The sequence below is a fragment of the Sparus aurata genome, chromosome 23 (assembly GCF_900880675.1).
Source record: "Sparus aurata chromosome 23, fSpaAur1.1, whole genome shotgun sequence".
Lineage (NCBI taxonomy): Eukaryota > Metazoa > Chordata > Actinopteri > Spariformes > Sparidae > Sparus > Sparus aurata.
Genome location: NC_044209.1, coordinates 19,043,020 through 19,069,669, shown reverse-complemented (window position 1 = coordinate 19,069,669; position 26,650 = coordinate 19,043,020). Strand labels below are relative to the sequence as shown.

At 43.7% G+C, this 26,650-nt stretch overlaps 3 protein-coding genes and 1 long non-coding RNA gene across 20 annotated transcripts in view; 2 read left to right on the top strand and 2 right to left on the bottom strand.

Annotated features, from left to right (window-relative positions):
* The window catches only part of slc1a9 (solute carrier family 1 member 9), a 48,946-nt gene extending 27,856 nt beyond the window's left edge, over positions 1-21,090 (top strand). For 13 of the 15 annotated variants that reach the window (XM_030406882.1, XM_030406885.1, XM_030406889.1 and 10 more), the window contains 3 exons: positions 4,912-5,046; positions 5,220-5,658; positions 5,961-6,149. In XM_030406882.1, coding sequence (XP_030262742.1) covers positions 4,912-5,046; positions 5,220-5,658; positions 5,961-6,149 — 763 coding nt within the window. Of the gene's footprint in view, positions 1-4,911; positions 5,047-5,219; positions 5,659-5,960; positions 8,428-20,961 lie in introns of those variants that run through there. The other 2 variants (XM_030406878.1, XM_030406893.1) reach the window with 2 other exon arrangements.
* On the bottom strand, positions 3,930-4,454 carry LOC115575085 (uncharacterized). The gene is made up of 2 exons (XR_003982629.1): positions 4,239-4,454; positions 3,930-4,143 (listed from the first exon to the last, which is right to left on the bottom strand). It is a non-coding gene; the product is annotated as an uncharacterized LOC115575085 (long non-coding RNA).
* Positions 11,567-18,713, bottom strand: kcna7 (potassium voltage-gated channel, shaker-related subfamily, member 7). 3 transcript variants are annotated; one of them, XM_030406894.1, is made up of 4 exons: positions 18,560-18,713; positions 18,211-18,244; positions 17,279-18,008; positions 11,567-14,251 (listed from the first exon to the last, which is right to left on the bottom strand). In XM_030406894.1, exons 3-4 carry the CDS (start codon positions 17,972-17,974, stop codon positions 13,313-13,315), a joined length of 1,635 nt encoding a protein of 544 aa, XP_030262754.1. In that variant the 5' UTR covers positions 17,975-18,008; positions 18,211-18,244; positions 18,560-18,713; the 3' UTR covers positions 11,567-13,312. The 3 variants fall into 3 exon arrangements, with proteins under 3 accessions (XP_030262754.1, XP_030262756.1, XP_030262755.1); XM_030406896.1 differs by having other exon boundaries at positions 18,535-18,697; XM_030406895.1 differs by having other exon boundaries at positions 18,571-18,697.
* hsd17b14 (hydroxysteroid (17-beta) dehydrogenase 14) lies at positions 21,041-26,592 on the top strand. The gene is made up of 9 exons (XM_030406903.1): positions 21,041-21,203; positions 21,298-21,336; positions 21,627-21,724; positions 22,044-22,110; positions 22,203-22,294; positions 23,528-23,632; positions 23,739-23,806; positions 24,832-24,928; positions 25,980-26,592. The coding sequence occupies exons 1-9, from the start codon at positions 21,122-21,124 to the stop codon at positions 26,124-26,126; spliced, it is 795 nt and encodes a 264-aa protein (XP_030262763.1). The 5' UTR covers positions 21,041-21,121; the 3' UTR covers positions 26,127-26,592.
* Positions 26,593-26,650: the final 58 nt, after the last annotated feature.

The window sequence follows — 26,650 nt, the reverse complement described above, 5'->3', positions numbered from 1 at the left end:
GCGACTGTTCTTTCCAGGGCGGCTCGGGCTTCCCGCCAGACTCGGCGAGCTCGTTGGAACTGGGCCCGCACTGATGGAACGGCTGTCTCTGTCTCCTGGCTGGGGAACAAGGGAGGTTGGAATCCGTGCGTGACCATGAACGGGGACAGTCCGGTGGCAGAGCTGACCAGGGAGTTGTGAGCATATTCCACCCAGGGCAGGTGCATAGACCAGGAGGCCGGGAGACGAGAAGCCACACAGCGGAGAGAGGACTCCAGACCTTGGTTGGCCCGCTCCGTCTGGCCATTAGATTGTGGGTGGTAACCTGAAGTGAGGCTGACCGAGGCCCCCAAAGCTTGGCAGAAGGCTGCCCAGACTCGGGAGGTGAACTGGGGACCCCTGTCTGACACAATGTCCTGAGGAATGCCGTGCAGGCGGAAAACGTGCTGCACCAGCAGGTTGGCTGTTTCCAGGGCTGTTGGGAGTTTGGGAAGGGGAATGAAATGTACAGCCTTAGAAAAGCGGTCTACGACAGTGAGGATGGTGTTGTTACCTTCAGAAGGAGGGAGTCCAGTGACAAAGTCGACCGCGATGTGGGACCAGGGTCGGGGAGGGATGGGTAAGGGCTGCAGGAGGCCAGCAGGGGGGGCGGTGAGAAGATTTACTTCGGGCGCAGACAGAGCAGGCCGCAATGAACTTCCTGGTGTCAGTTGCCATCGACGGCCACCAGAAGCGCTGTCGGACGAGGGAGAGGGTCCGGTGAACGCCCGGGTGACAGGCCAACTTCGACGAGTGTCCCCACTGTAGAACCGGGGCCCTGACGGAGGGGGGGACGAACAGTCGCTCAGGGGGGCATCCGTCTGGGGCTGGGTGGACCTGGAGGGCTTCCTCAACGACTCGCTCCACTTCCCACCTTACTGCTCCCACCACGCAGGATGGTGGAAGGATGGTCTCCGTCTCTGGCTTCTCCTCTGCCGGGGCGAACTGGCGTGAGAGGGCGTCGGGCTTCAGGTTTTTTGGGCCTGGTCTGTAGGTGAGCGTGAAGTTAAATCGTCCCAGGAAGAGTGCCCACCGAGCCTGACGGGAGTTCAGCCTGCGTGCTGAGCGGAGGTAAGACAGGTTCTTATGATCGGACCAAACGACGAACGGGTGGACCGCCCCCTCCAACCAGTGCCGCCACTCCTGAAGAGCTAAGACCACCGCCAGCAACTCTCGGTTCCCCACGTCGTAGTTTCTCTCTGCGGGGGTGAGGCGACGAGAGAAGAATGCGCATGGATGCAGCTTTTGGTCCGCAGGCGAGCGCTGGGAGAGGACGGCCCCCACCCCTGAATCAGAGGCATCCACCTCTACCATGAACTGAAGGTCAGGATCTGGGTGGAGCAACACAGGAGCATTAGTAAACATACTTTTCAGTTTGTCGAAAGAAGTTTGAGCAGCATGTGACCATTCATAGACTTGTTTTTGCGACGTTAGCTGGGTGAGAGGGGCGGCTATGCGACTATAGTTTCTGATGAACCTTCTGTAATAGTTTGCAAAGCCCAAGAATCTCTGCAGCTGCTTTCGGGTGGTCGGAATCAGCCAATTCTCCACCGCCTTCACCTTGGTCGGGTCTGGTCTGAGCTGCCCCTTCTCCACTATGTAGCCTAGAAAAGGGACTGTGGTGACGTGAAACTCACATTTTTCCGCTTTAACAAACAGTTTGTTTTCCATTAGTCTCCTTAACACTTCTCTAACATGACTCACATGTTCTTCATAGGTGCGTGAAAAAATTAAAATATCATCCAAATACACAAAAACCACTCTGTTCAACAAGTCTCTTAACACATCATTCACTAGAGCCTGAAAAACAGCAGGCGCGTTTGTTAAACCAAAAGGCATCACCAAGTATTCAAAATGTCCCAAATGTGTGTTGAACGCCGTTTTCCACTCGTCCCCCTCTCTAATTCGGATGAGGTGATAGGCATTCCTTAAGTCTAGCTTTGAAAAGATTTGGGCCCCGTGAAGGGGACCAAAAGCGGAGTCAATGAGAGGGAGCGGGTATTTGTTTTTAACCGTTATGTCGTTCAAACCTGTAAAGTCAATGCAGGGGCGTAGGGTGTTATCCTTCTTCTCCACAAAGAAAAAACCGGCTCCAACTGGGGACGAAGACGGGCGGATGAGGCCCGCAGCTAAAGAGTTATTAATGTAGGTCTCCATGACCTCTTTTTCCGGTTTGCAGAGGTTATAGAGTCTTTTGGTCGGGAGCGGGGAGCCTGGGAGTAAGTCTATGGCGCAGTCGTAAGGGCGGTGCGGCGGAAGTGAAAGGGCCCGGTCTTTACTAAATACTTCACGCAAGTCATGATACTCAGCGGGAACATTAGTTAAGTCTATTTCCTCCGGTGGTTCGGGAGCACTGGGGCTTCTCTCAGGAGTGGCGGAGTGTAGGCAGTGAGCGTGGCAGAGATTACTCCAACTACGAATGGTAGACGTCGTCCAGTCTATGTGGGGGTTATGTTTCGTCAGCCAGGGTAGCCCCAGAACTATGGGGGTCAAAGGGGACTTGATAACGTACAGTTCAATATGTTCTTGATGGTTGCCCGACAGGGTTAGCTTTAAAGGTTCAGTTTTGTGAGTCACAATGTCCAATTGTCGGCTGTCCAGGGCCAAAACTTCTTTCGGGACCTCTAGTTCAGTCACCAGGAGGCCGTGTTGCTCAACTAGGTTAGAGTCAATGAAATTGTCATCCGCCCCACTGTCTACTAAGGCTTGGACCGAAATTGTCTGTTGTGACTGATGCAACATACCTTTTACTTGGACCCGGGCAGGGGAAGAGGAGGTTCGGCTCACCAGTGCCCCCCTTTTCACTGACGAGCCTGGTCTTTTGGCAGCTCCGGGCATTGGGCGAGGAAGTGTCCCTCCTGGGCACAGTAGAGCCAGAGCTGGTTGCGCAGGCGCCGCTATCTCTCCGCGGGGGCAAGTCGGGCTCGTCCCAGCTGCATCGGCTCATCCTGAGGTGTTGATGCAGGCTTCCCAGGAGGGACCTCCGGTTAAGCGAGGCGAGGAGAGGGCGGCGACGGCAGAGGAGCCGCTGTGGTGGTGTAGACAGGTGAAGGGGAGAAGGGGCGGAACCTCTGCCTGTCTGTTCTCTCCCTACGCCTCTCTCTCATCCTGTTATCTAGACGTATGGCTAATTCCATCAGCTCCCTCAGTGAAGAGGTTTCGTCCCTCACAGCTAACTCGTCCTTAATGTCACCTGACAATCCTTTTAGAAAAACCGCTTGGAGAGCGGACTCGTCCCACCCACTCTCTACTGCCAAAATCTGGAAGGTTACGGCGTACTGGGCGACTGACTGCCCCCCTCCCTGTCTTAAATTCAGCAGCTGGCCTTCAGCCTCCCTCCCCTTAACGGGATGATCAAAAACCCTCTTCATCTCATCAGAGAAATCCTTGTAATCTGTGTTTAAATCAGGTCGCTGACTTGAGACCGCCAAAGCCCAGGCCGTAGCTTGCCCAGAGAGCAGACTCATTACAAAAGCTACCTTAGACTGAGAAGTGGAATACGTACTGGGTTGCTGATTAAACACTAATGAGCACTGATGTAAAAACTGCGCACATGTCCCTAAGTCACCTGGGTACCTGGCGGGGATGGGGATGTAGGGCTCTCGTGGCGGGGGTGTAGAAACGCCGGGTGAATCCTCCGCTGGCGGGGCCGCCGGTGGTGACTCTGAGGCGGGAGCTGGGGGGGCGAGCCGGTCCGCGAGGGAATCCACCCGTCCGCTGAGCTGGTTTACGCTGGTGGCGAGATCCCGGATATGCTCCAGTACCTGCCTCAGCGTGGTATCATGTTGCCCCACCAGGGTGCCTTGATTCGCGAGTGCTTGTCTCATGCGCTCGGTCTCCGCTGGGTCCATTTCGTGGCCAGATAATTCTGTTACGGCCGGGTGACGGAGGTGGACCCAAAAGCGGCAGACTGGGAGAGTGCACAAAAAGGCTTTATTAACAAAGGGTTCAAAAATGAGCAACAGAAAGTGTCCACGGCTGCAAACGGCAGGCGGCAGGAATAACAGAAGTAGTCCGCGGCGTCTGGCGGCTGAAGGCAGGCTCAACAAAGGGTGTCCGCGTCTGTAGGCGGCTGGAGACTGGAGGCAGGTTAGCGGGGGGAAGACAAGGCAGCGAGGCACCGAGCTGGCAAAGAAAGCACAAAAAACGAAGTCAGAACAAAACTCTTCACACACTAGAAACAATGCCGGGTAGCAGAAGACGCTGGCTACTGGCTCTACCGATGAGACGGAATTATCTGGCACAGGAGTTGAGTCAGGCCGGCTTCTTATAGAGTAGGTGATTAGGTGGGGATGAGAACCAGGTGTGCCTCGCTGCGCTTGGCTAAGTGGGTCAGCTCCGCCTCCCGCCGCTCTCCAACACTGCAGGTAAAGCAAGGGGAAAAAGCAGGGTGCACACAACTATACATCCCAGAATAAATCGGGGCAGCACGAGCCATGACAGTGGATTTATAATCATAATTTAGCAGGGTTTCATTACTACAGAGAACAGTCAGATTTCAATAGAGTTTGGACAAAAAAGTTTTTTCCTACCAAAACAAATTTTAGATTTGTGTTTTGAGGTTGTTATGAACGTATGTGCATGTCAGTGGCTGCGAGCTTGGTGGCATCACTAGAGATCCCAGCACATAAATCAACTGGCAGATTTGTCTGTGGTTATCTAACTAGTGCTCGCCCTTTTTACACTGAGGTCAAGTGGTATCTGATTGCTTTCAGGAGTCCGAACACCAAGTTAATTAAACTAAATGTATTTATTAGCATGAATGTCGAGTCAGCAGTAAAGAGGCAGTGTAAAGATTTGAGTACACCTTTGTCAGTGGAGTCCTTAGAACCTCAATCACATTTTTCCTTATATTTTCTAAAAATATATGTTGTCGTCTTTTTTCCTCCCCAGTATGACTGCCACCCTGGCCAGTGTCGGAGCTGCCAGTATTCCCAGTGCTGGACTGGTGACCATGCTGCTGATCCTGACGGCTGTGGGCCTGCCTACTCAGGACATCAGTCTGCTCATCGCCGTCGACTGGCTGCTGTGAGTCAGGTGTCTGGAGAGTGTATGAGTGGTGAATAGCAACGATAAGGATGATCTGGCGCTCTTCGCTTTGTCTCAAAAGCTTTTTGTCAGGGGGTGTTATCAAGGTGTTGGTGTTATTAAGCTCTTGGTAGGAAATGAACCCGCTGACCCTGATACTGTGTGTCCACCAGTGACAGAATGCGTACCTCCATTAATGTGGTGGGCGACTCATTCGGTGCCGGCATCGTGGACCACTTGTCGAAGGCTGAACTCGCCGAACTTGACGCTGCAGAAATGCAACTTCTCCGGACGGAGGAGGAGCTCGATTTCATCCCCCCGCCTCCCATCCTCACAGAGATGGACCTTGTCGACCCTTTCAAACCTCCCGAGCTTCCACCTCGCTCCCCTCGCCCGCCCAAACAAAACCACCACGGCCACGTTCCCTCCCAGTCCGCCTCCATCACTTACTCACCGGCCCGTTCTGTCCGATCTCCATCACCACGCTCTATCCGCTCTCCCTCTCCGCGCTCCGTCTGCTCCCATTCCCCTCGGCCTTTCCGTACTCATTCACCGCGCCTCCTCCGCAGGACGGAGCCGGGCTACTGCGCCCTGCCCAGCCACGATAACCAGGTAACGACCCCCTACTGCTGCTTCTGGTTTTGAATGTTACTGAACACATGTTCCTCTTTCATATGAGGAGGTTTGATTTAAAGAGATGCAGCATGTTTTTAGGATATTGATGCTCAACATATCAGTTAAGTAAAGCATGATATGCTAAGTTTTAGTTTTCGATTTTAGGGTCATACTCTAGGATACAAGCTTGATTTAACGCTCTACTTGTATTCCTTCAACAGTTGCATGTGCAAAGTTCACATTTTAAGTCACTGTTAGCTGCAGAGACATGTTTCTTAAATGTTTCTTTCCCGGCTCAGATTCCCACACTGCCTCGCGCCTACAGAGAGAGAGAGAGAGACAGGGAGCGAGAGAGGCTGCGACGAGAGAGCGAAACAGAGGAGGAGGAGGAGAGAGAGAGGGTTCTGGGTGAAGTGAGCGACGGCGATGAGAGTGATGACACTGCCTACGATCGGAGGCACACACTCCCACCGGCCGACCTGCCGTGATTGGATTTTACCACCGAAAAGCTTCCCCATCCATTAGTTTCTGTTTTAGGACAGATTTCCCAACAGCTCCACAAGATTCATGTGGAGGCTCACGGTGGATTTCTGGCTGGTTTCATTGCTACTTGTTTGATGTATTCTGAGTTCACTGTCTCTTGGTTAACAGAAGTGTTGGATAAGTGATCAACAAGCTTACTTTGAGCTTGATATGCATAGATATTAAAATGTTGCAATGGCAACACCCTGTAACATTCCTTAGAAGGGACTTTAAGACCAGGCCTCAGTGTTTCCTCTTTGTTTTCGGGAAAAGAAAAAGAGCTGAAATGGACAGTTCAATTCAAAATTAACAATACATATTTTTTCTCTTACCTGTAGTGCTGTTTATCCATCTAGATTGTTTTGCTGTGGGTGGTCATGTTTTGGAGAGATCCGCCGCAGAGATGACCGCCTTCTCTCGATTATAATGGAACCAGATGGCACCAAAGTACATTTGAAAAACTCAACAGCGATGTCTCTTTTCAGAAACCATGACCCAGTTACTCAAGATAATCAACAGACCTTGTTGTGAACAGTTTCATGTAAGAGCTACTTTTTCTTTATAAAAGAATGTTGTGGCCCAGATCTGGCACACGCCAGACACGTTCATCCGGCCCACATACCACGTGGAATGATGGGACTTGGGAGGTCCACTCCTGTTTGCCAGATCTGAGCCACCAGAAGGCCACATGTTAGCCAAGAGCAAACAGCATAAACCACCCAAGTGCCATCATTCCACGTGACACTCTCGGCTGGATGAATGTGTAGGGTACAAGTTAGCTATATGGGACCAAACTAGGCAAATGTAGTTCGGAAAAAAGAAAATAGTTCCTACATCAAAGTGCTCACAACAAGGTCTGTGGATTATCTTGAGTGACCAGGTCAGGACACATTGCTGTTTGGTTTTTTAAATGTATTCTTTCTGTGCTTTGAGAACCAGTTTGAGAGAATGTTGATATCTCTAAAACTCGTCAACTCACACCAAAACAATCCAGATGGATAAAAAGAACCACAAGTGAGAGGACAAACATGTCATTTTCATTTTAGCGTGAACTGTTCCTTTAAATTTAGATTTGTATCCCTAGTTTACTCAAGTCATTTCCTTTTTATAACTCCATCACTGTCTTTTATTTGTCATTTCATGACTTAAAATGCGCCTATATCTAAACTTCCTTACTTTCGACTGATTGGAGAGAAACCTCAAGTCTGCTCTTGTCGCGGGAAAGTATGTTGGTGTGGAGGCCACCTTTATAGCAGCTTTTTAACGCACAACCATGAGTTATTAGTTAATCCTTTACCTCAACACTCTTGCTTCTACTTGTAGAATTTTCAATTTGAAGGAGTTAGTTTCTCATTTTTAGGACTTCTTTATTCTCTTTCGTGCAGAGAAAGCTCCATTATTAACACGTTATAACTGGTTTGTTTAATCCATACCAAAACCAAAGTCTTAAAAAGAAAAATTCGCCATTTTACATATATATATTATATGCTGTTAGACTACTTCTTGGCTCGAAGTCTCCACTGGTTAATCGCCAACTGGTCTCAACAGAGAAATAGCACATAAAGCACATAAATGTTTGTAAAGCTGTAGCTTGTCGCTTTACAGTTTTTCTATGCATTAGTGTGAGCTGTTTGCCCCTGATTCAAGTCTTTAAGCTAAGCTAACTGTGCCAGATACAGAGACTGTAGCTGTTCTTCTCAATTAACTCTGGGCAAGAAAGCAATTAAGTGTATTTTCCAGTAATGTTGAACTATTCCTTTAGAATTAATTCACGAATACCAACAAGTTAATGTGAAGAAATACAACCAGCAGACACTATTTTTATAAGTCTCTACCTTCATCTTGCGACTCTTTACATTTCCATCCTGTATGCTCTTCTTGCACATAGCCTAATTTTTCCCCGCACAGCGGTAACTCTTGATGTTAATATTGTCTATATTATCAATGGTTTGTATTTTCATGTTGTGGTCTGGTGTCTGAAATGATGAGCAATAGGTAAAATGTTTTTTTGATTTCGTTGTATGTTTAAATTTACTAGTTATTTCACTTTTACTCTCATCATTTTGAGTTCTTGATTGCTGTAAAATAACGTCATCGGTCTCTTCTTCCCAAACTGAATTGCCTTTCATTTTAATTATAATTTCATCAACTGCCTCCCTACGTCCTTAAGTCTTGACTCAGATTCGCAGGTCCAGGTCGTGTGTATATTGTATGTAATAAAATCTTAGCGATTTATTTAAAATACCTGCGATTACTTTGTGTGTTCTCTGGAGTAACTCGGACAATCTGTGGAGGGATTTGCAGCCGAAAGGGGACACGCGTCAGTGTTGTCGGTGACTAAAGACTCAGGGAGAAATCCTGCAGACAAAGATATTACGGGATGGAAAAGTTGCAACAGACACACAGATGAAATGCTACACATGACACACGAGGCAGCACATTGATGAGACAAAGATACACAGAGATACCAACACACTTAATCCTCTCAAAGACGAGTTAGAGATGGGCAGGAGAGAGGGAGGGATGGGAGACGAATCGGAGGGCAGCAGATGGCCAGAAAGACGTCAATCCTTTTCATTCTTCCCAGACAGCATAAGGGCACTGTGGGTAATTGCAAGCAGGACTGACGTTGGCTTCGGGTCCCTGCACGTCAGAGGGGCGAGTCGAGTAAGGTAAAAGGTGAAAGTCTGCAGATCGGTGCTTCGTGGAAATCTGGATATCTCACATTGTGTTGTGGGCTTTGTTTGGAACTGTGAAATTCAAACGATTGAGTCGACGTTGTGGCTGTCGGCTGAAAAAAACACTAATCTGTCCTGTAGCATGAGAGAGAGCTGCCCCTCCAACACATGACATGAGGATATCACACCATCTGAGGCGACAGGGGGGGATTTAATCATTGCAACCATCGTCATCGAGAGAAAAGAGAGAGCGAGAGAGAGTGTGTGAGCGTGTGTGTGCATGAGGAGCATCATCTGCTCCAAAACTCATCCGATTCTCTTCACTTCAGAGCAAACTCAAACACAGTGTTGAGGCTTCAGTACATGTTGTCGTTGCCAAACAATAAAAGTTTGACTCTAAAGATGTAATTATTTAATTCTGTTGTCAGACATTAAGATACCTGAAGAGTGACTGAAGTCGACGAGGAATCATTTTCTGGATCACAAACTAAATAAGTTGCAGGCAAAGACACAATCAGCAGGGAGAAACTCAATTTACCCAATCCAAATGACAGCAACATTTTTGTAATTTTCTGTAAAACAGGTGAAATATATTTCTTAAAAGACTCGTAACTAATGTTTTTCTCTTTTGATAAACTTTAAAAACAATAGGTGTTTAGTGGTATACATTGTAGTTATGACAATTAACATCCATCTTAAATAACTATATCCAAAGATAAGCGTAAAAGTAGAATAACTTTTACATAACTCAATCTAATAATGTTATAGATTGATGGTCGCACCATATGATTTTTTCACATTTAATCTGACAGTTATATTCTTGATCAATCGAGTCATCAGTTGGTGCAGTTAGATATCTGAAAATGGTGAAAAATACCTCTGATCAATAGTTTAAAAAAGACCAACATCACTATCAGTAAAAATATCAGGAAGAATTGAACATCATATCACCTTGGAAATTATTCAGAGAGTACTGAAATTTGTATAGTATTGTTTAACCATATATAGTATCAGCCTCTATGCAACCATATGGTAGATAATTTTAACTGCTACCAGCTTTGTATGATAATTCTAAAATAACTCGGTTAATTCAATGGACCTGTGGTAACTTTAATCCAGTCAGAAATAGTTCATATCCTGATTTCCTCCCTGCCCCAGAAACTAAACCACGTCTTTTTTGGGATGAGAGAGGAATGCAAATAACATAACGTAATTCATATGGATCATATGGCACAAATGAACATGATCGTTTCAAGAAGAGAACTGTAGCGTTGTGTTACTCTGAGGTACTGTAAATCAAGTCCACTGGCAGCAGGAGTGAGACAGATGTCCTGGTTTCTGTTTTAAAGTGAGTCTGACATCTAGAGGCAGGATCACTCATCACATGAAGCAGAGGGCAATAAAAATCTGGACTGACTCTCCTCTTCTCAGGGCTTTCCTGACCATAAAATTAACAGAGTATGCAGTGTGCACCACCCTCTGAGAATACTGTGCACACGACTCATGAACACACATCATCACATTCTAAGGTATTCAGAAATCCATGACATGAGTGATTAAACATGATCTTTATTAAGTTAAGTGAGACATAAATAAATGTACATATACGCAGCTTAATTTGTCTTCGGAATAAACACTCAGCTCATACTACATTCACACAACTTTAAAAGTATATCATGTTCCAATACTATGTTTTAACTCTTTACAAGTGTTTTTATTCATTCTAATAGTGACAAGAATTTACTAAAAGAAGATTTTTTTTAAATCTCCTTAAAAACGCTTGCTGCTTATCCACATTCTCAGTTTCTTCCAGATATTCATAATTTTGACAAAAATGGTTGAATCTGATGTATGATCTTCCATGTCATCCTACTGAACTGATATATTACAGTATATTATTATATTTTAAAGGTCAGCTTTGTAAGAGAAGTTTATTTTTTTGAGTCTTATTACCAACTTGTCAAATACTGATGCATTGTGTAGCAGTCGGCCTGACCTACGATCCCAACGCGTCAGTATTTGACGAGTTGGGAAGGAGACTGAAAAATCTACCATCCTTACAAATAGCACCTTTAATTTTCGAGAATTTGTATTGCGTAAACTGTTTTAAGGTAAACTGGAATTTCTCATAGTGACAGAATGAAACAAAGAAATGTTTAGCTGCAACTGGAGCACACCGTGAACAATATTTCAGTCAGAGACACATACATCAAGGAATTAACAATTTATGGCAAATAGTAACCCAGATGAATTTGTCAAAAAAGCAGCAACAACGCCACCTCCACTGTCGCTAACTTTAGTTTACATTAGTGACTGGTGTAGCCTCAGACCATCAGAGTACAAGGTCTCTGTGAAATGTCAGCTGACCCTGAGCTTTACTGTCTCTGACATGATATCAGCTTCCTCCATACATTCACGTCTCTATTTCCCTGTGTAACTATGTGACATACAAACTGGCTTTGCGGCGACTACATGACCGCAGAAGCCGATGATTAATCTCTTTGTGTCCATGTCAGCACGAGATTATAGCACCGCATTTCTGCCGTGACTCTGACAAGTACAGTGAACCAACACCTGCAAGATTCACTGTACATGTAGCTTCAGCAGCATGCAGCTCATAAGTCGTGTTCAGTGGCATGTTGCAGCAACAGGGATGATATGAATGTTGTATGTGTCTGAAGTATCTGTCCATCATCTCCTTATAGTCATTTATATTGAGGTTGGGTGTCTGTGTGGCCCAAGTTTTTTGCCTCTTGTGTGTTTTTCCTTTTTACGATTGAGGTTTTGGATGATTACTTGCAGGTAAGATGTCTAAAACTTCACAAAAAACTTTTCTGTTTTGACTTTTCCAAATCCCTCAAATATTCCTGTGTTCAGCTGTAATGAAAGACATTCTGTTGCACAGTAAAAAAGATTTTTAACTGGTTCTCCATGTTGCACTCTTTTATTGAGCAAAGATGGTGGCTGGAAGATTTAAACTGAAAAAAAAAAAAACTTAGTTTGGAGACGCCGTGACATAAGAGGTAAACAACAACCATGGCCGATAAAGATCTGTTGGAAGCATTTGGTATAATGTCTGTGCGCAACTCAACAAAATATATAAAGATGATTTTGTCATTTTTAGACATTTGAATGTGGCGATGTCACAGATTAAATCTTGAATTATAGGCAATTTAGGAAAATTCTGTTTAACTGGCACACTTTCAGCAAATACATTTTAAATGTATAGTCAGTGTAGCCAAGAGAGTCAGTGTGCAGGAGATCTATCTAGCTATACATGGAAAATATATCCATACAAAGCTACCAGCAGGGAGTCAGTATCCATACATCCATGTTGTCAATAATAAATAAATATGACTGAATGTTTACTCTGGATTAAATGTGGGTGTTTTTTCCATTGAGATTCCAAGATTCTATAGATTTAGTACAATTTTTCTTCCCAATTTCAGGGAATTTTTAAGGTAAATGGAAATGGAAATATTTACCTGAAGCCTTTATATCAGGTTAATGTCTGAGTAAGTCTTATTTTCCTGGCACAGTAGGCTATGTCACTTTTGGCTGCCATGTTTGTTTGGTTTAAAAAACAGAGTTGCAACTTGGTAAGTAGTTCAAAATACGTTTATTGTGCAGTAGATGGATGGAAGAATTTTGTATTTAAGCCAATTAACTTTAGAGGGAAAATAAACTGTCTCAAAAGCTATTCTTGAGGGGGCCACCAAAAGTAGTACTGTAACCCTGCTAATGAACACTGTCACTCTGCCAGCTCAGGAAAAGGACACTGCTACATATGCTAATGCAAACACTGTTCCCCAAAATGAGTTTCCTCCATATGATGGCTGGGTTCAGCCTTTGAGATAGGGTGAGGAGCTCTGACGTCTCCAGGGAGCTCGGAGTAGAGCTGCTGCTCCTTTGCTTCAAAAGGAGCCAGCTGAGGTGGATCAGGCATCTGATTAGGATGCCTCCTGGATGCTTCCCTTTGGAGGTTTTCTGGGCACAAACAACTGGGAGGAGACTCTGTGGCAGACCCAGAAGCCGCTGGAGGGATTATATGTCTCATCTGGCCCGGGAACACCTCGGGACCTCCCAGGAGGAGCTAGAAAGCATTGCTGGGGAGACGGATGTCTGGGATACCGTACCTACTCTAGCCTGCTGACTCCGCAACCTGACCCCAGATAAGCAGTAGACGATGAATGAATGGATGGACATGCTTTCTTTTTATCTGTTGCTCGAATATAATCATGTACAAGCCGCCAGTCTAAAAAAACATGTTCACATGAGAGGCACAAATTAAGGCTTATGTCAGTACAAGTCTTTGTGTACATATTGTCCTGTATCATCATCATGCCATCTAGTGGAACAGTATCTTTCCGTCTACTCTCGTTATCTTGATGTGAGGCAGACAGTGTTTGAGTGTTAATCTGAAAACACTCAACAGTCCATCGTGCTTTCCCTCAAACCTGAGTGACCAGTGGTTCTTTGAGGTAGAAGTTCATCCCTCTCAGATCACCAGCAACCTGTCCAGGACAAAGCCCTGCCAGGAGAGACCCATTGAGCGGAGGGCAGATACCCCTACTGTCCTGCCCGTACAGGGGTGCATACTCTCCCATGTAATCAGGCATCTCTTCCGCTCCTTCCTCATCCTCCTCCTCGTCATCGCCCTCTCCGTCCTTTTCCCAGAGCGATGTGGAGACATGCTGGTACTGGGTAGTGATTTCACACTCCGTCTCGCGGTGGTAGAAGTAGCTGAAGTTAGACACAATGACGGGCACTGGCAAAGAGATGGTGAGCACGCCGGCAATGGCGCACATGGAGCCCACCAACTTTCCCCCGACCGTCTCGGGGTACATATCCCCATAGCCAACTGTCGTCATAGATACCACAGCCCACCAGAATGCCTCAGGGATGCTGGTAAACGCTGTGTTAGGACTGTCCACCTCAGCGAAGTAGGCCGCACTAGAAAAGAGTATAACTCCAATAAAGAGGAAGAAGATGAGCAGGGCAAGCTCTCTGAGGCTGGCCTTCAGCGTCTGGCCCAGAATCTGGAGGCCTTTAGAGTGCCGAGAGAGTTTGAAGATCCTGAAGACCCTCACCAGCCTGATGACCCTGATAAGGGCAAGGGACACAGATGGCTGTGCCCCTTTGTCCTTGGCCAGCTCCGTGCCCAGTGTGACAAAATAGGGAATGATGGCGAAGAAGTCGATGGTGTTCATGACGTCTTTGAAGAAGTGCGTCTTGCTCGGGGCGCAGGCGAAGCGCACGATGAGTTCAAAGGAGAACCAGCAGATGCAGATCGTCTCTGTGATGAAGAAGGGGTCCTGAAAGGGGGTGAAGCCAGGGGGGATCATGATGGTTTCGTTCGCGATGGTGGGATGAGGTACGATGGTGAATTGCTGCAAAACAAAGTATGAAGGAAAGGTGGTTACTGTTGCATCCAAAGATGAAAAAATAAAGTATCGGTATGAGTTGGAAAGAGAAATGAGATTAAAGGGGAAAGGTAGGGCTCGATAAATAGCTCCATGGAGACAATGTTTACAGGAGAGTAAACAAACAGAAACCAAGGGCAGAGTAAACAGGAGAAGCGATTATTCTGAAAGTTTGTCCTCAGCACATTTGAATTATGACATCAGATCGAGCCTGTGAGATCTGTGATACCGTGTTAACTTTTCCCTCCTCTCCATTTTCACTCTGCCGGCTTTATTTTTCCTCACAGAGTTTTATATAAATCAGTTTCTCTATATTTAAACGCACACAAAAAAGCATTACGTTCATGTGACTCTGGGCTTGCGTTACACCTCAGACACTGCCACTGCCAAGGCATTTGACACTTCATTTAACCCGACCGCTTCTTTTTTTCTGGGAAGTAGGTGCGGGTTTGACATGACTAGGCATTAGTGTCTTTTAACAAGTTGGATAGAGTTACTCTTAAGCTTCTGGTGGCCATGCAGCACATATTGTCCCCAACCCTAAGCAGGCTATTTATATGTTTTTATATGTTTCCCTATACCATTAAAACTGTTGGACCTTCCATTTTAAATGGTCAGTTCACAAGAAGACATTTATGTTTATTGCGCTCCAGCCATTAGGATAATTAGTTTTGTCTTTGTAGAGGTTTTGAGAGCTCTTAAATAAATTACAGTAGCTCTAATTAAAATGTTCTACGTTGGAATCCAGAGTAACCTTGACATTATGACTGGGGAGACACTGTCAAGTTTTAGCCATGCTTTAGCAGTACAGCTATTAATGGTCTACCAATGGCTGTCTGTTGGTGGGTTCACCACTTTCGCACAGACTGAAATAATTCAACAACTATTAAATGGACTGTCATGGAATTTTGTACAGAGATTTATATTTCCCAGAGAGTGATTCCCGATGGCTTTTCCATTTTGCAACAATGAGGACATTTTCTTTTTTTGTGTGTGTGAAGTGTTTACTTTGTGTTTACTGCTAATTGACTGATGTTAGCATGTTAACACGCTAAACTAGGTCCAGGAATGTGGTAAACTTTATACTTGTTAAACGTCAGCATGTTAACACTTTGAAGTTTGCTTTTAACGCACTAAAGTGCCTCAGCATTAATGTTTTCACCATGTGAGTCTGTGTGAGTTCTCTGCCGAGTGTTTATGTCCGTCTGAATGTCTGTCTGGGTCACAACCGTGCAAGGTACAGTCACAAAGGTGTACATGTATGTAGCCAAGATCAAGATGAAGGTAGAGTTGGAAGATGGGTGTTTACTGACCCATTAGTACTTGTGAAATAATGTAGAAATGTCATTCATGGGTTGGAAAACATATTGACAGATGTTGCAAAACTTCACAGGTGTGTTGTTGAGATCAAAATGAAGGCCACGTTTCAAAAAAAATGGGTGGTGTCGGATCCATGAGTACTCAGCAGGTATCAGTGTAATAATGTAGCAGTGACGACAACATAAAGATGTTGACGGGCATTGCGGCTGATGTGATCCCTCCGGAAGATAGTCTCTACGTCTGTGGACAGATTTTTGTCACCCTACCCACGAGTACTGAGTGACCATGTAAAAATGTAGTAATGACTACAGACTACTCATGGAATGTGACCATGTTGACAGGTGTTGCGGCTGGTGTGATCAACACAAGATGGCCCCTAGTTTTGATACTTTGGGCATGTATCTTTCACATTTATTTTATTGGTTTGGTAGCATGCCAAATATGAAATATAAGACCTTGGAAATCAAATACTTGCATGGGTAGACACCATTATAGGTGAGTGATCTTAAACGATCCCTTAGCCATTTCGGGGACGTGTAACTGTGATACACTGAACCACCAACATGCATGTGAGATTGAGATGAGAGATTCTAACAAAACACATTATGTAGGTTAGATTTTCACCACAGTCCTGAGCGGAGTGACTGATTGCGTGGGGACAGCTGTGCATGTCTGTTTGGGACTGTTTGTGTAGTGTTTTTAAAAGTGTCAAATGCTCTGATCACATGAGCGTATCTATCTACGTTTGGGAGTGAGAGAGAGCGCTGAGAGAGAGTCGGTGCTGACGGGGAACATAAATCCAGTGAATCCTGCTGTGTGTTCCTTCTGCTGCCTGCCTGAACCTCCGCAATCCATCTTGTCTCCAAGCTACCGGAGTGTGCGCGAGGCTAATTTCATTTTGCGCCGGTCATCAGAAAAGTTGATCTTGAGCGAGGCTCTTTTCCATGCCGTTTTCAGTGTGTAGCCAATGACTCACAGCGTTTATTAATACAGACATTTGTTTATGTGTTGATGTGCTCTAAGGGTTGTCCTTCCTCTATATATAGCCCTTTAGATCTCCAAGGGGTAACGTGAGACAAGCTCATCTCCTCTCCTTTCCTTCACACTTGTCTCTTTACCTCTAACTCCTTCCACTCTCTCTCTCTTCTCAGTACTTTTGAAAGGCATATCAACTCCCCATCCTCTCCCTCCTCTTACAGCAAACCTCCATCCAACGTGGTCCGTCTGCCCTTTTTTCTGAACCCTTGTTTTTCCCACAAGCAGTTTAACTGCCCTCTGCATCTCCTTCATTCCTTCCCCTAAATCGGAGTGGATCGGATTTAACGACAAGTCCAAAATAATCTCAGGAAAAAGTCACCCTTGCCTACTCTTTTCTATCTGCTGCCTTTGCTTTCCTTTCCCCGAGCTTGATTCTTAACTTTGATGGGTGTATCCTTTTACTCCCTGTTTTTTCCTGTGTTGATGGAAGAGATATAGACATTTTCAGCTTGTGCTGCTGGTTTATGTTTGGCTAGCTGACACCTGTCAGCACCTGTTGTCCCTCTATGTTCACCTCATCACTTTCTCTCAGTGTTAACCTCTGTCCTATTTGCACTCCATCAGCCACCAGCCCATTCCTCCCAATCATGCACAAATGGCTCTTGTCAGTGTCAGCACCATGCAAGACATCCTCACCTCCCTCTGCTCCTTCTCATTCCTGAACTCGGGCAGAGTCTCAAGGCAGAAGATAAGAATGGAGATAACAATGACCATGACGCTGATGATGGCGATGATCCGAGCTCCTCCAGACGACTCCGGACACTCAAATAGCATCCAAAGGCGACGCTGCAACTCATTGCTGGGTAAGGGCCTCTCCTCCTCCTTGGGGAAGCCTTCATCCTCTTTGTAGCGGTCAATGATCTCCTCTCCGAGCTGGTAGAAGTGCAGCTCCTCCAGGAACATGTCCAGAGGGACGTTTGCAGGCCTTCGCAGCCTCCCGCCCGACTGGTAGAAGTACAGGATGGCATCGAAGCAGACACGGCTCCTGTCTAAGAAGAGTTCGTTCCGCAAGGGGTCGAAGTAGCGATGACGACGTCGGGGGTCACCCAGAAGGGAGTCGGGGAACTGGGCGAGGGTTCGGAGCTGGGTCTCATAACGCATCCCTGACACGTTGATGGCCAGGCGTTCAGTCAGAGCCCAACCGCTCTTCAAATGACCACGACGGTTCTCCTTCTTGGATTCTCCACTTGGCTCCTTCTCCTTCTCCAGCTTGTTGTGCTTGTCTTTGGTCCGCTTATCTTCATCACCAGCCTCCTCGACTTTCTTTTTTTCTTTTCGTTGCCCTCCTCCTTCTTCACCTCCTTTACCTCCTCCTTTGTCTTGATTATCCATCTCTCAATCACAGTTACTTTTTTGTCCCTTCGCTCTGCAGGATACACATCAAGTTTTACTAGGCAATGCAGAACAGGGAAACATGATAAAAGTAGATAAAAGCCAAAAAAGAGTTAAGACAATAGCATAGGTTAGCCTTTTAATACTTTCTAGTCACAATATTTGTGCAGAAACAATTTTTTAGTCAAATACTATTACTACCTTTAACAAGCACAGCATCAACAAAAACATCTCACCTCAGTATCCTTGTCAATCCAGCCAAGCAACTCTCTGGACATCAAGAAAAATGGTTTGTTGTGTTATTTAGATTATATTACAATACACAATATATAAATTAGCATGAATTATGTGATGATATGGTGAGAGTGGGTAAAACATGTCGAAAATGCTGACTATACCGTTACAAAGAAAGCAGATCAAACAAATGAAACTAATAAACAAATATTTTCCATTGAATAGTCGATTTTTTATCAAACTTCCTTTTTACCCTTTTTGCACCATATTCTGCATCATTTCGCTGTGTAATGTGTAAATCCTCCATGCAAAAAAAAGTTGCTCACATGCAGTCAAATTCATGCTCATCACCAGTTTATCACCATGTCCAGTGCGCCCAGTGGAAACCAACCGCAGACTGGTCTCCTCCTGTCAACCGTCTGCCTGCCAGAGCTTCTGATTTAAATTAATCGCACCTCCGCAGTGTGACCATGACTCTCCTACTGTACCTCACCCTCAGGGTGCCTTTAGGGCTGACCCTTCCCTCCTTCTGAGACAGTTTGTGTATCAATTTCCTCATCATGATATTCAAACAACCCCTCCTCCTCCCGCTCCTCCATGTCGTCCCACCTTCATGTGTCGTGTTTGGGAGGGGAGGCGACAGCAGGAGCAGCGTGGCTTCTTCAGGGGCTGCAGCGGTGTTAATCTGCAGCGCGGGTGAAGTTAAGGTGGTTAAGCGAGGTCACTCACTGTCTTCACTTGTGCTCTCTCTCACGCTCAGTGTGCCTCTGGGGAATGCTGTCGGGCCGAAATTCAATCTTCGACCCCTTCCTCCTCCAAGAGCACCGCTGCAGCCTCATCTACCCCTTCCTCTGCCCCCAACAACCTCCACTGCCCAGAAAGGTCAACTTCTTAACCCCTCACTCTTTCTTAAACATACTGTACATGTTTGCATGCATGGGTGCACGTGAACTTTCACATCGCAGAGAGCAAAACCACTATGTTAAAAGGAGGGAGAATTTTCAAAAAAGAAAAGTTGTGGTGTTCATTATGGCGATTTATGTTCTGTGATGAGACCACAAACATGTGGTTAGTATTTTCTTTTGGTTTTGCCTGTAAATCCTTTCACAGCTTTGCTCCCATCATCTGTTTTGAAGCACATTTGCCAATTTGACTGTGGCTTGTGCAAAATTGTTTACACGTTTAAAACAGAGCACATTAAACGAGGTCAATTAAACCTGACCTAATTGTACATGAGATATAAATCTGGGTGTCATCAAGCCTAAACTGAAGTGTCTCTGTGTGCCACTTTTTCTGCTTGCAAGAAAACTACAACTCCCATGGCAAGATTTTATGACAGAGGCACCAATGATGCCTTCAAGTACTCTGAGTAAATTCCAGGTTCTGAATTATCAAAATCTTAAATGCAGCTGTGTTGTACAAACAAGAAATAAGAAAAAGAAATTGTACACACTCAAATTAATTTTCTGGAAGCTATTGTTTGATTTTACAGATTAGAGTGAAATAAAATCCCGACTGATGAGCTGTGGCTGGTTAATTGGGTTCTACTTTGATAACACATTTGTGGAAAGACATTTATTTATGTTTTATGCTGAAGGATTAAAAAGGACTTTTTTTTGCCGTGCATCAAAATGGCATTGCAGGAATTGCAATATCATTCATTCGGGTGACTAGTTGTTCATTTCTCTGTGCATCATCTCACCATCTACTGGATGGAATTTGAAACATTTGGTGCAGGCGTTCATATAACGCCCCCCTCGAAATGAGTTAGAATCACTTCAGTGAATTTCAGACTTTTATCTGATGCCATCTTCTGATTAAAATTTTACATTTTTGTACAGCACTTTGGTTTATAACCAAAACATGTGCAAAACTAGTAACATTTTCTTCAGCCCCAGTTGTAGTTTGTGTTTAATACTAACCAGCAAGTGTTGACATGGTAAAAATTAGACCTGATAAACATCTGCCTGTTTGCAGTGCCATTGCTGGTGTTAACTTGTTAGTTTGTTAGCTTGCTGACATTAGAATGTATTTTACAGCACAGGCTCACATTGCTGAATGCTCCCAGTCTTGTTTTAATTCATTAAATGACCCCAGCAGATCATCTCTGGCAGGTGGTACAGGAGAAATAATGAGATAATAAGTCAAGTATATTAAAAAGTCGTAATTATAAGATTAATAACTTACTATGCCCTCACTATATATGTTACTAGCATAATAATGTAAAGTTGAGTTACCGGTGAGATTTTTTTGACTGGATTTTAGATTATTGCTGAAAATTATTTCTGTGGCAAACACAAGTTTATGATACTTGCAGGTTTTGTTCAGCAGTCGGCCTGTAAAGATGGGCTAGTGAATAGATGAGTTCTGTAGTCTCATTTAGCCACTTGTTAGTTACTGACATTTTTTAACATGTAGATGCGTTAATATTAAGTTGTGTGGCATTTAATGTTGCATTTCATGTCTTAGACCAAAACTTGTAAATATCTTATGCTGTGGTTACTACAAACTTTATTTCAGGCATTTAACCGAGAGAAAAAAAACAATTCAAAAATCTTATAGACTTTGAGACAGGGAACTGATTTCCAGGTTTAGGACATCTGTTAAATTTCTTGTAATTAACAGATGATGTATATGTTCATTACTTGATAAAGTTTAGAATTTAATGGATGAATTTACATTTTCCAAGTCCTCACTTTTGACAGTTTTTTTGTTTGTTTTTTATTAACCTTGTTATTTCGGATACTTTCCAGAAGCACCTGAAAGCAGCAGAGTGAACCACATGATTTTGATGGACTTTGAAACCTACCAACCAAAACTGCCGCCACAAGCGGTCATTTTCCGGGGAAGCGCGTCAGCTGAGAGCGGCGTTCACGAACGAGGAAAAGTAGTGCTGGTCTGCTGCGGTGCAACATGTCAGTCCGCTATCACAACAAAGTCGTAATTGTCACTGGAGGATCCAAAGGGATTGGCAGAGGGATTGCCAGAGTGTTTGGTATGGTAGGCTAATTAATCATCAGTTATATGGTTTGAGTTTGTGTCAGAGGAGGAACTTAATATTTTCGATCTCTTTTTATTTTTTTTTTAAGTGGAGAACGGTGCCAAAGTGGTGTTTTGTGCAAGAGGAGGTTAGTAATGTTTTTTTTTTTTTATTATTATTATTTTTATTCTTCATATTACTTTGAATTCTGCACAAATTGAGAAAATGTCATCACCAAATTGCTTTGACAGTTATTGGGAAAGGTACAAAAACTGCACTGAAAAAAGTTTGTGTGAATATAAATTGTATGTATTCACACTTTTCATATGTATTTACATTGAAAAAAGTCCAGTTGCTCTACGATACAGCACCTAGATGTACCATGACCAGGATGTCTGAGAACCCTTCAATCAACACATATTCTCACATGTATTACAGGTGCAGCAGGTGAGGGTCTAGAAGCAGAGCTAAACAAAGCAGGACCAGGCTCATGTAAATTCGTCCCATGTGACGTCTCCAAAGAGGAAGACATCAAGGTAAAAGTGCAGCTCTGGTGTTTATACTGGACAGACGTTCACACTTCCTTTACAGTCATATGTCACAAGACCTGTGGCGGACGCTGTGTCCTGTCTGTCACATGACTTAAACCCAGAGTCCCAGGCATTAAGTTGAAACCAGTATTTTGTTTTGTCAGTGACTTATCTGAATGCAGCCTGAGCTGGTATTACAGCTCCAACCAGTTTCATGTGTTCTTTACAGCTTTTTTTGTCCACAACTGGTTTTTCCTGTGCAGCTCTCCAGTCAAATGTAAATGGTGGGATGTGTGTGTGTTTGTGTGTGTGTGTGTCTCCACAGAGACTGATCGCTGTCACGGTGGAGCATTACGGCCAAATCGACTGCCTCGTCAACAACGCAGGGTGGCGTGAGTCTCACATTTCCTGTTCCCTCCAACAGATATGATAATGAGGATTGCTCCTGGTGGCGAATGCTTTGTTTCTTTGTCACCCTCTTCAGACCCGCCTCATAAATCCACAGATGACACCACAGCAGAGGAGTTCAGGGACCTGCTGAATTTGAACCTCATCAGCTACTTCTTGGCTTCTAAAGTAACGTTTCTTTTTTAGTGTTCCTTTCTGTGGAAGCAAAGGAAGGCCGTAAAGATTGTACACAAGTGAACATCTAAGTGTGAAGTTGAATCCCTACAGATTGCCTGAATCAATTTTTATTAGTTTCATGCTTTTATTAGACAAGGACAGCAGAGAGACACCATGAAACAGTCACCAGTGTAGTCTAGAAGAGTACCATCTGGTAACACATGTCCAAAATAGAATTGAAATATAGTATTATTGGTTAGATTAAGTTAGACCTGTCTGGATATTATATTGTCACTGTCACAAATTCACAGTAATGATAGAATTGCGATATCTGTAGCAGTTTGAAAAAACAAATGTGATATTTTATCCATGAGCCTCATGTGTGCATTATTAACATGATCTGATACGTCTACTGTATGTATCCATACTATATCTAATACTACTAATACTTCTTTTTTTATTATTATCACAGTTATCGTGAATAAGGTGATCCTTCCCAGATCAAAAAGAAAAAAAGAAAAAAAGTGAGGTCAAAATTTCAGCTGTTAGAATTGAAGAAATAAGTAAAATTCAAGATGAAAAATTCAAAATCTGAACTTCTGGGCATCAAGAAGAAATCGTTCAAGTCTGAAAGGAATCGATATGATTTTTGTCCCATCCCAAGTTCTGTCAGTCACACAACCCAAGTAACAGAAAGAAATAAACATTAAAAATAACCATCAAATGAATCAGAATTAATTAAAATAAAATGGGAAGTTTAATCAATGTGTGTCAATCACAAGTTTCACAGCACTTGATTTTTCTGTGATTTATTAAATGCTCCAACTTTAGGCAACAAAGGACATGACCGATCTGACTTTGATAGTGTCCAATCTTAAATCATTAAATTTACCATCTTACTTGTCAATAAACAGAATATTAGATATACTACAGTTCTACAGAATAATATTGTATTATTCCTTCGACATACCAGTAAGAGAAGTCCAGTTGAGTGTTCGGAAAACCCAGAACTTGAATTTAAATGGCATGAATTCAGACATTTCAGGCATTAGAATATCTCAGTGCTTTAATTTACTGATTACTCATGAAGTATTTATCAGTGGTGTCATCAAATGCTGACACGATTAAAATCATTACAACCTTCCTCTGCTTCCAATGAGCTCCCTCACAAATTCATTGAAAAAAAAAAAAAAAAGAATGTATAAAGGATCTTTGAAATCATTAGAGGTCTCACTCTCTCTTCAGTATGCGCTGCCGTACCTCAGACAGCGCCAGGGGAACATCATCAACGTGTCCAGTCTGGTGGCCACCATCGGCCAGAAAGATGCTGCACCATACGTCGCCACCAAGGTGAGTTACTCCTCCAAGGAACAAGCGTCTTCTCCTGCTTCATTTTATTCCTCAAATCTCTGCCTGACAGAGATGGAGTTCTGTAATGTGATCTTGTCTCCACAAGGGGGCGATCATTTCCATGACAAAGGCGATGGCTGTGGATGAGAGTCGCTACAACGTTCGAGTGAACTGGTAAGGCACACTGGTTTAAACTTCATCAATGTGTTGTATTTTAATAAGAAGAATTTATGCTTTTAATGTGAGCACTTAATCTGAAAGGTAACTATTTCAATCAGATACATACAGAAACAACATACAAATACCTCAGAATTGTTCTTAGGTACAAGACTACAGTAAACGTACGCAGTTTCAATGCTAATGTAAAAAATGGCCCATAAAGGCACGCATTAAGTCCGAAAAGTCTTTATGAAATGTTATAAAACAGAGACACACAAGCTTTGTCTTTGCATTAAGAGGCTGGGAAGTTACACATCAAGACACATATTGTATAGATTTTAACCGTCCCTTTTCTTGTCTAATAGAGCTGCAAAGATAAGTCAGAAAATGGATTAAAAGTTGATTGATTAAAAGAAGTTGATTAAAAGAAAATGAATTACCAACGCTTTGTAGAGCCTGACTGATATTTGATTTTGGGGCCAATACCAAAAATGACAAGATCGATATAGAGGCCGTACACACGTTTTTTTCAGTGATCCCTCAAATAGGGTTATCAAATGCTTGTTACAAATATGTAACAGAGGTAGAATGTTTTTCAGTTTAACAATTAAGTTTATTGTCGAAAATGACATCAGTTCACTGAAACAGCACACTTTGCTGAGAATTTAGTAATTATGATTGACCCAAAGCATCATTTTTAGCATCATAATTTCTAGAAAAAAAAGTTTTCTCATCGGACAACATACATGCTGCTATGATATATCTGTGACGGGCCAGTATCTGTAGATAATAACAGCCAACCAATATATCAATCTGGCTCTTCTGTTTTGATTATCGATTGATTGTTTCAGTTATTTTTCAAGCCAGAATATTAAACAGTCCCTCGTTCCAGCTTCTTAAATGTAGTGATCTGTTGGAGAAAGGAAGCAATTCATTGATCGGTCGTGAAAATGATCATCAGATTGAATCAGAATGAAAATAAACATGAATTGCTGCCATATCTGCCAATGTCTGATTATGCTCTCTGCCGTGTGTTGCAGCCTTTCTCCAGGTAACGTGCTCACGCCTCTGTGGGAGGATTTAGCAGGACAGACACCAGATGCCGCCGCGGCCATTAAAGCGGGAGAAAACTGTCAGGTAAGTCCTCACAGTGGAACCAACGGGTTCCCACGCAGATGTTCAGAGTGGAAGTGATCCTACAGAGGTCTTAGGAAAAAGAGATAGTTGATTAGTTGTGCGGCCGTTGCGTTGCTGCTGTTATGTGACAATAAAACCCAGTAACGCTTCTTTCGCAGCAGCATTAACAGATAAGTTGTCACACCGATGATACTGAAGTCAGTTTCTGCATCGTTGTTTTGTTAATGACCCAACTGCCTCGCGCTGAAGTCTGTCTATTGTGTTGTAAATGTTAACTCCCTCAATCCCGGATCGAAACAGAAACAGGCTGTTCGTTTTGCAATGCAAATATCAGCTTTCTTCTCATCCCTGTCAGAAGAGCAGCGTGAGACAACAGGGGGGAAAAAGTTACACTGCGCTCCTGAAGAGTTTCAGCTTGCTTTTCATTATTCATAGTGAAGTGAGTGGAAGCAGAAGGCTATGAAATGGCTAACGGGACGGTGGGATTAAGTGATGTCATGATGTTACTCGACAAAAAGTTATAGTGAAGATGAGTTTTTTCTCAGAGATATTAGATGAGATGATATTTTTAGTCATTTTTTTATGCATTTAAACATAGATTGGTTCTAGAATTAGAGGAGGATGAAGCGTTTTTTTTTTCTTTTATTGTACACTTTCCTCTAGATTTTTCACTTACTCAGGATTATGATAATGGAGGATGTGAAAATCAATATTTAGCCCGTGTGGCAGTAGAAAGTAGGGTGAGCACAGGTCCTTTCTTGTAGTTGATGTGAACCTGACAGTATTCTACAGCTCTAGTCAGATTTTTTTGTTTTAAAACCTTCAGACTTTTCACCGTCCTCCCTGAACCTCATTTGTCGCAAACTTTAACTGCACTGTATTCATCTAAAACTGTAAAAACCATAAACATTTTTTATTTACACTGAAATTACACCATCACAACTGTGAGAGTATAACGCACACATAAACACAAGGAAGTGCAACCACAGGACTGTGATCTTGGAAACTGACCAAGAATCATAAATGACTTTGAGGTTTTCTTGTCGAACAGCTGCTGGGTCGCATGGGGACTGAGACTGAGTGCGGGCTGACGGCCTTATATCTTGCCGCTGATGCTACTTTCTGCACCGGGATCGACCTGCTGTTCAGCGGAGGAGCCGAACTCAACTACGGCTTCAAGAGTCAGATCCCATCCTGACCGTCCTGGTCTGCACGCTGTCCTGGTGGATGTGGGACAGCTGGTTTTACAGATGAATATGTATGATGCAGATGGGGCATATGTTTGAGCGCCCTGTTCACATTACTAAGATGACAACTGAATGCTTATAAATACAGGGAAGATGTTCAATTCATAAAATAAAGTTTGTATTCATTACACTGATTGGCTGAGATAAGTCAGCTCATAGTTTTTGGCACCGTGTGTAACCAGACCTGCACCCCTCCCAACTGCTCGACCAATCAGAGTTAACCTCTTTGACCTTAGGTAACCTCCTCTCTGAGTCTGCCGGTGTCCGCCAATCAGATGTTACGCTTTTGTACACGCCTCCAACGACTTCCTGATTGTAATAGATAATGTTACCGATCACTGTAACCAGAGAATTAAAGTGATTTTGTGGCTGTTTATTACACTAACGTCCTCTTGTCTTCATAAATAGGAATAAATGGTGACATTAAATAATTGACCCAGAATTTTTTTTTTTAGAGAAAATCATTCACTGTTTA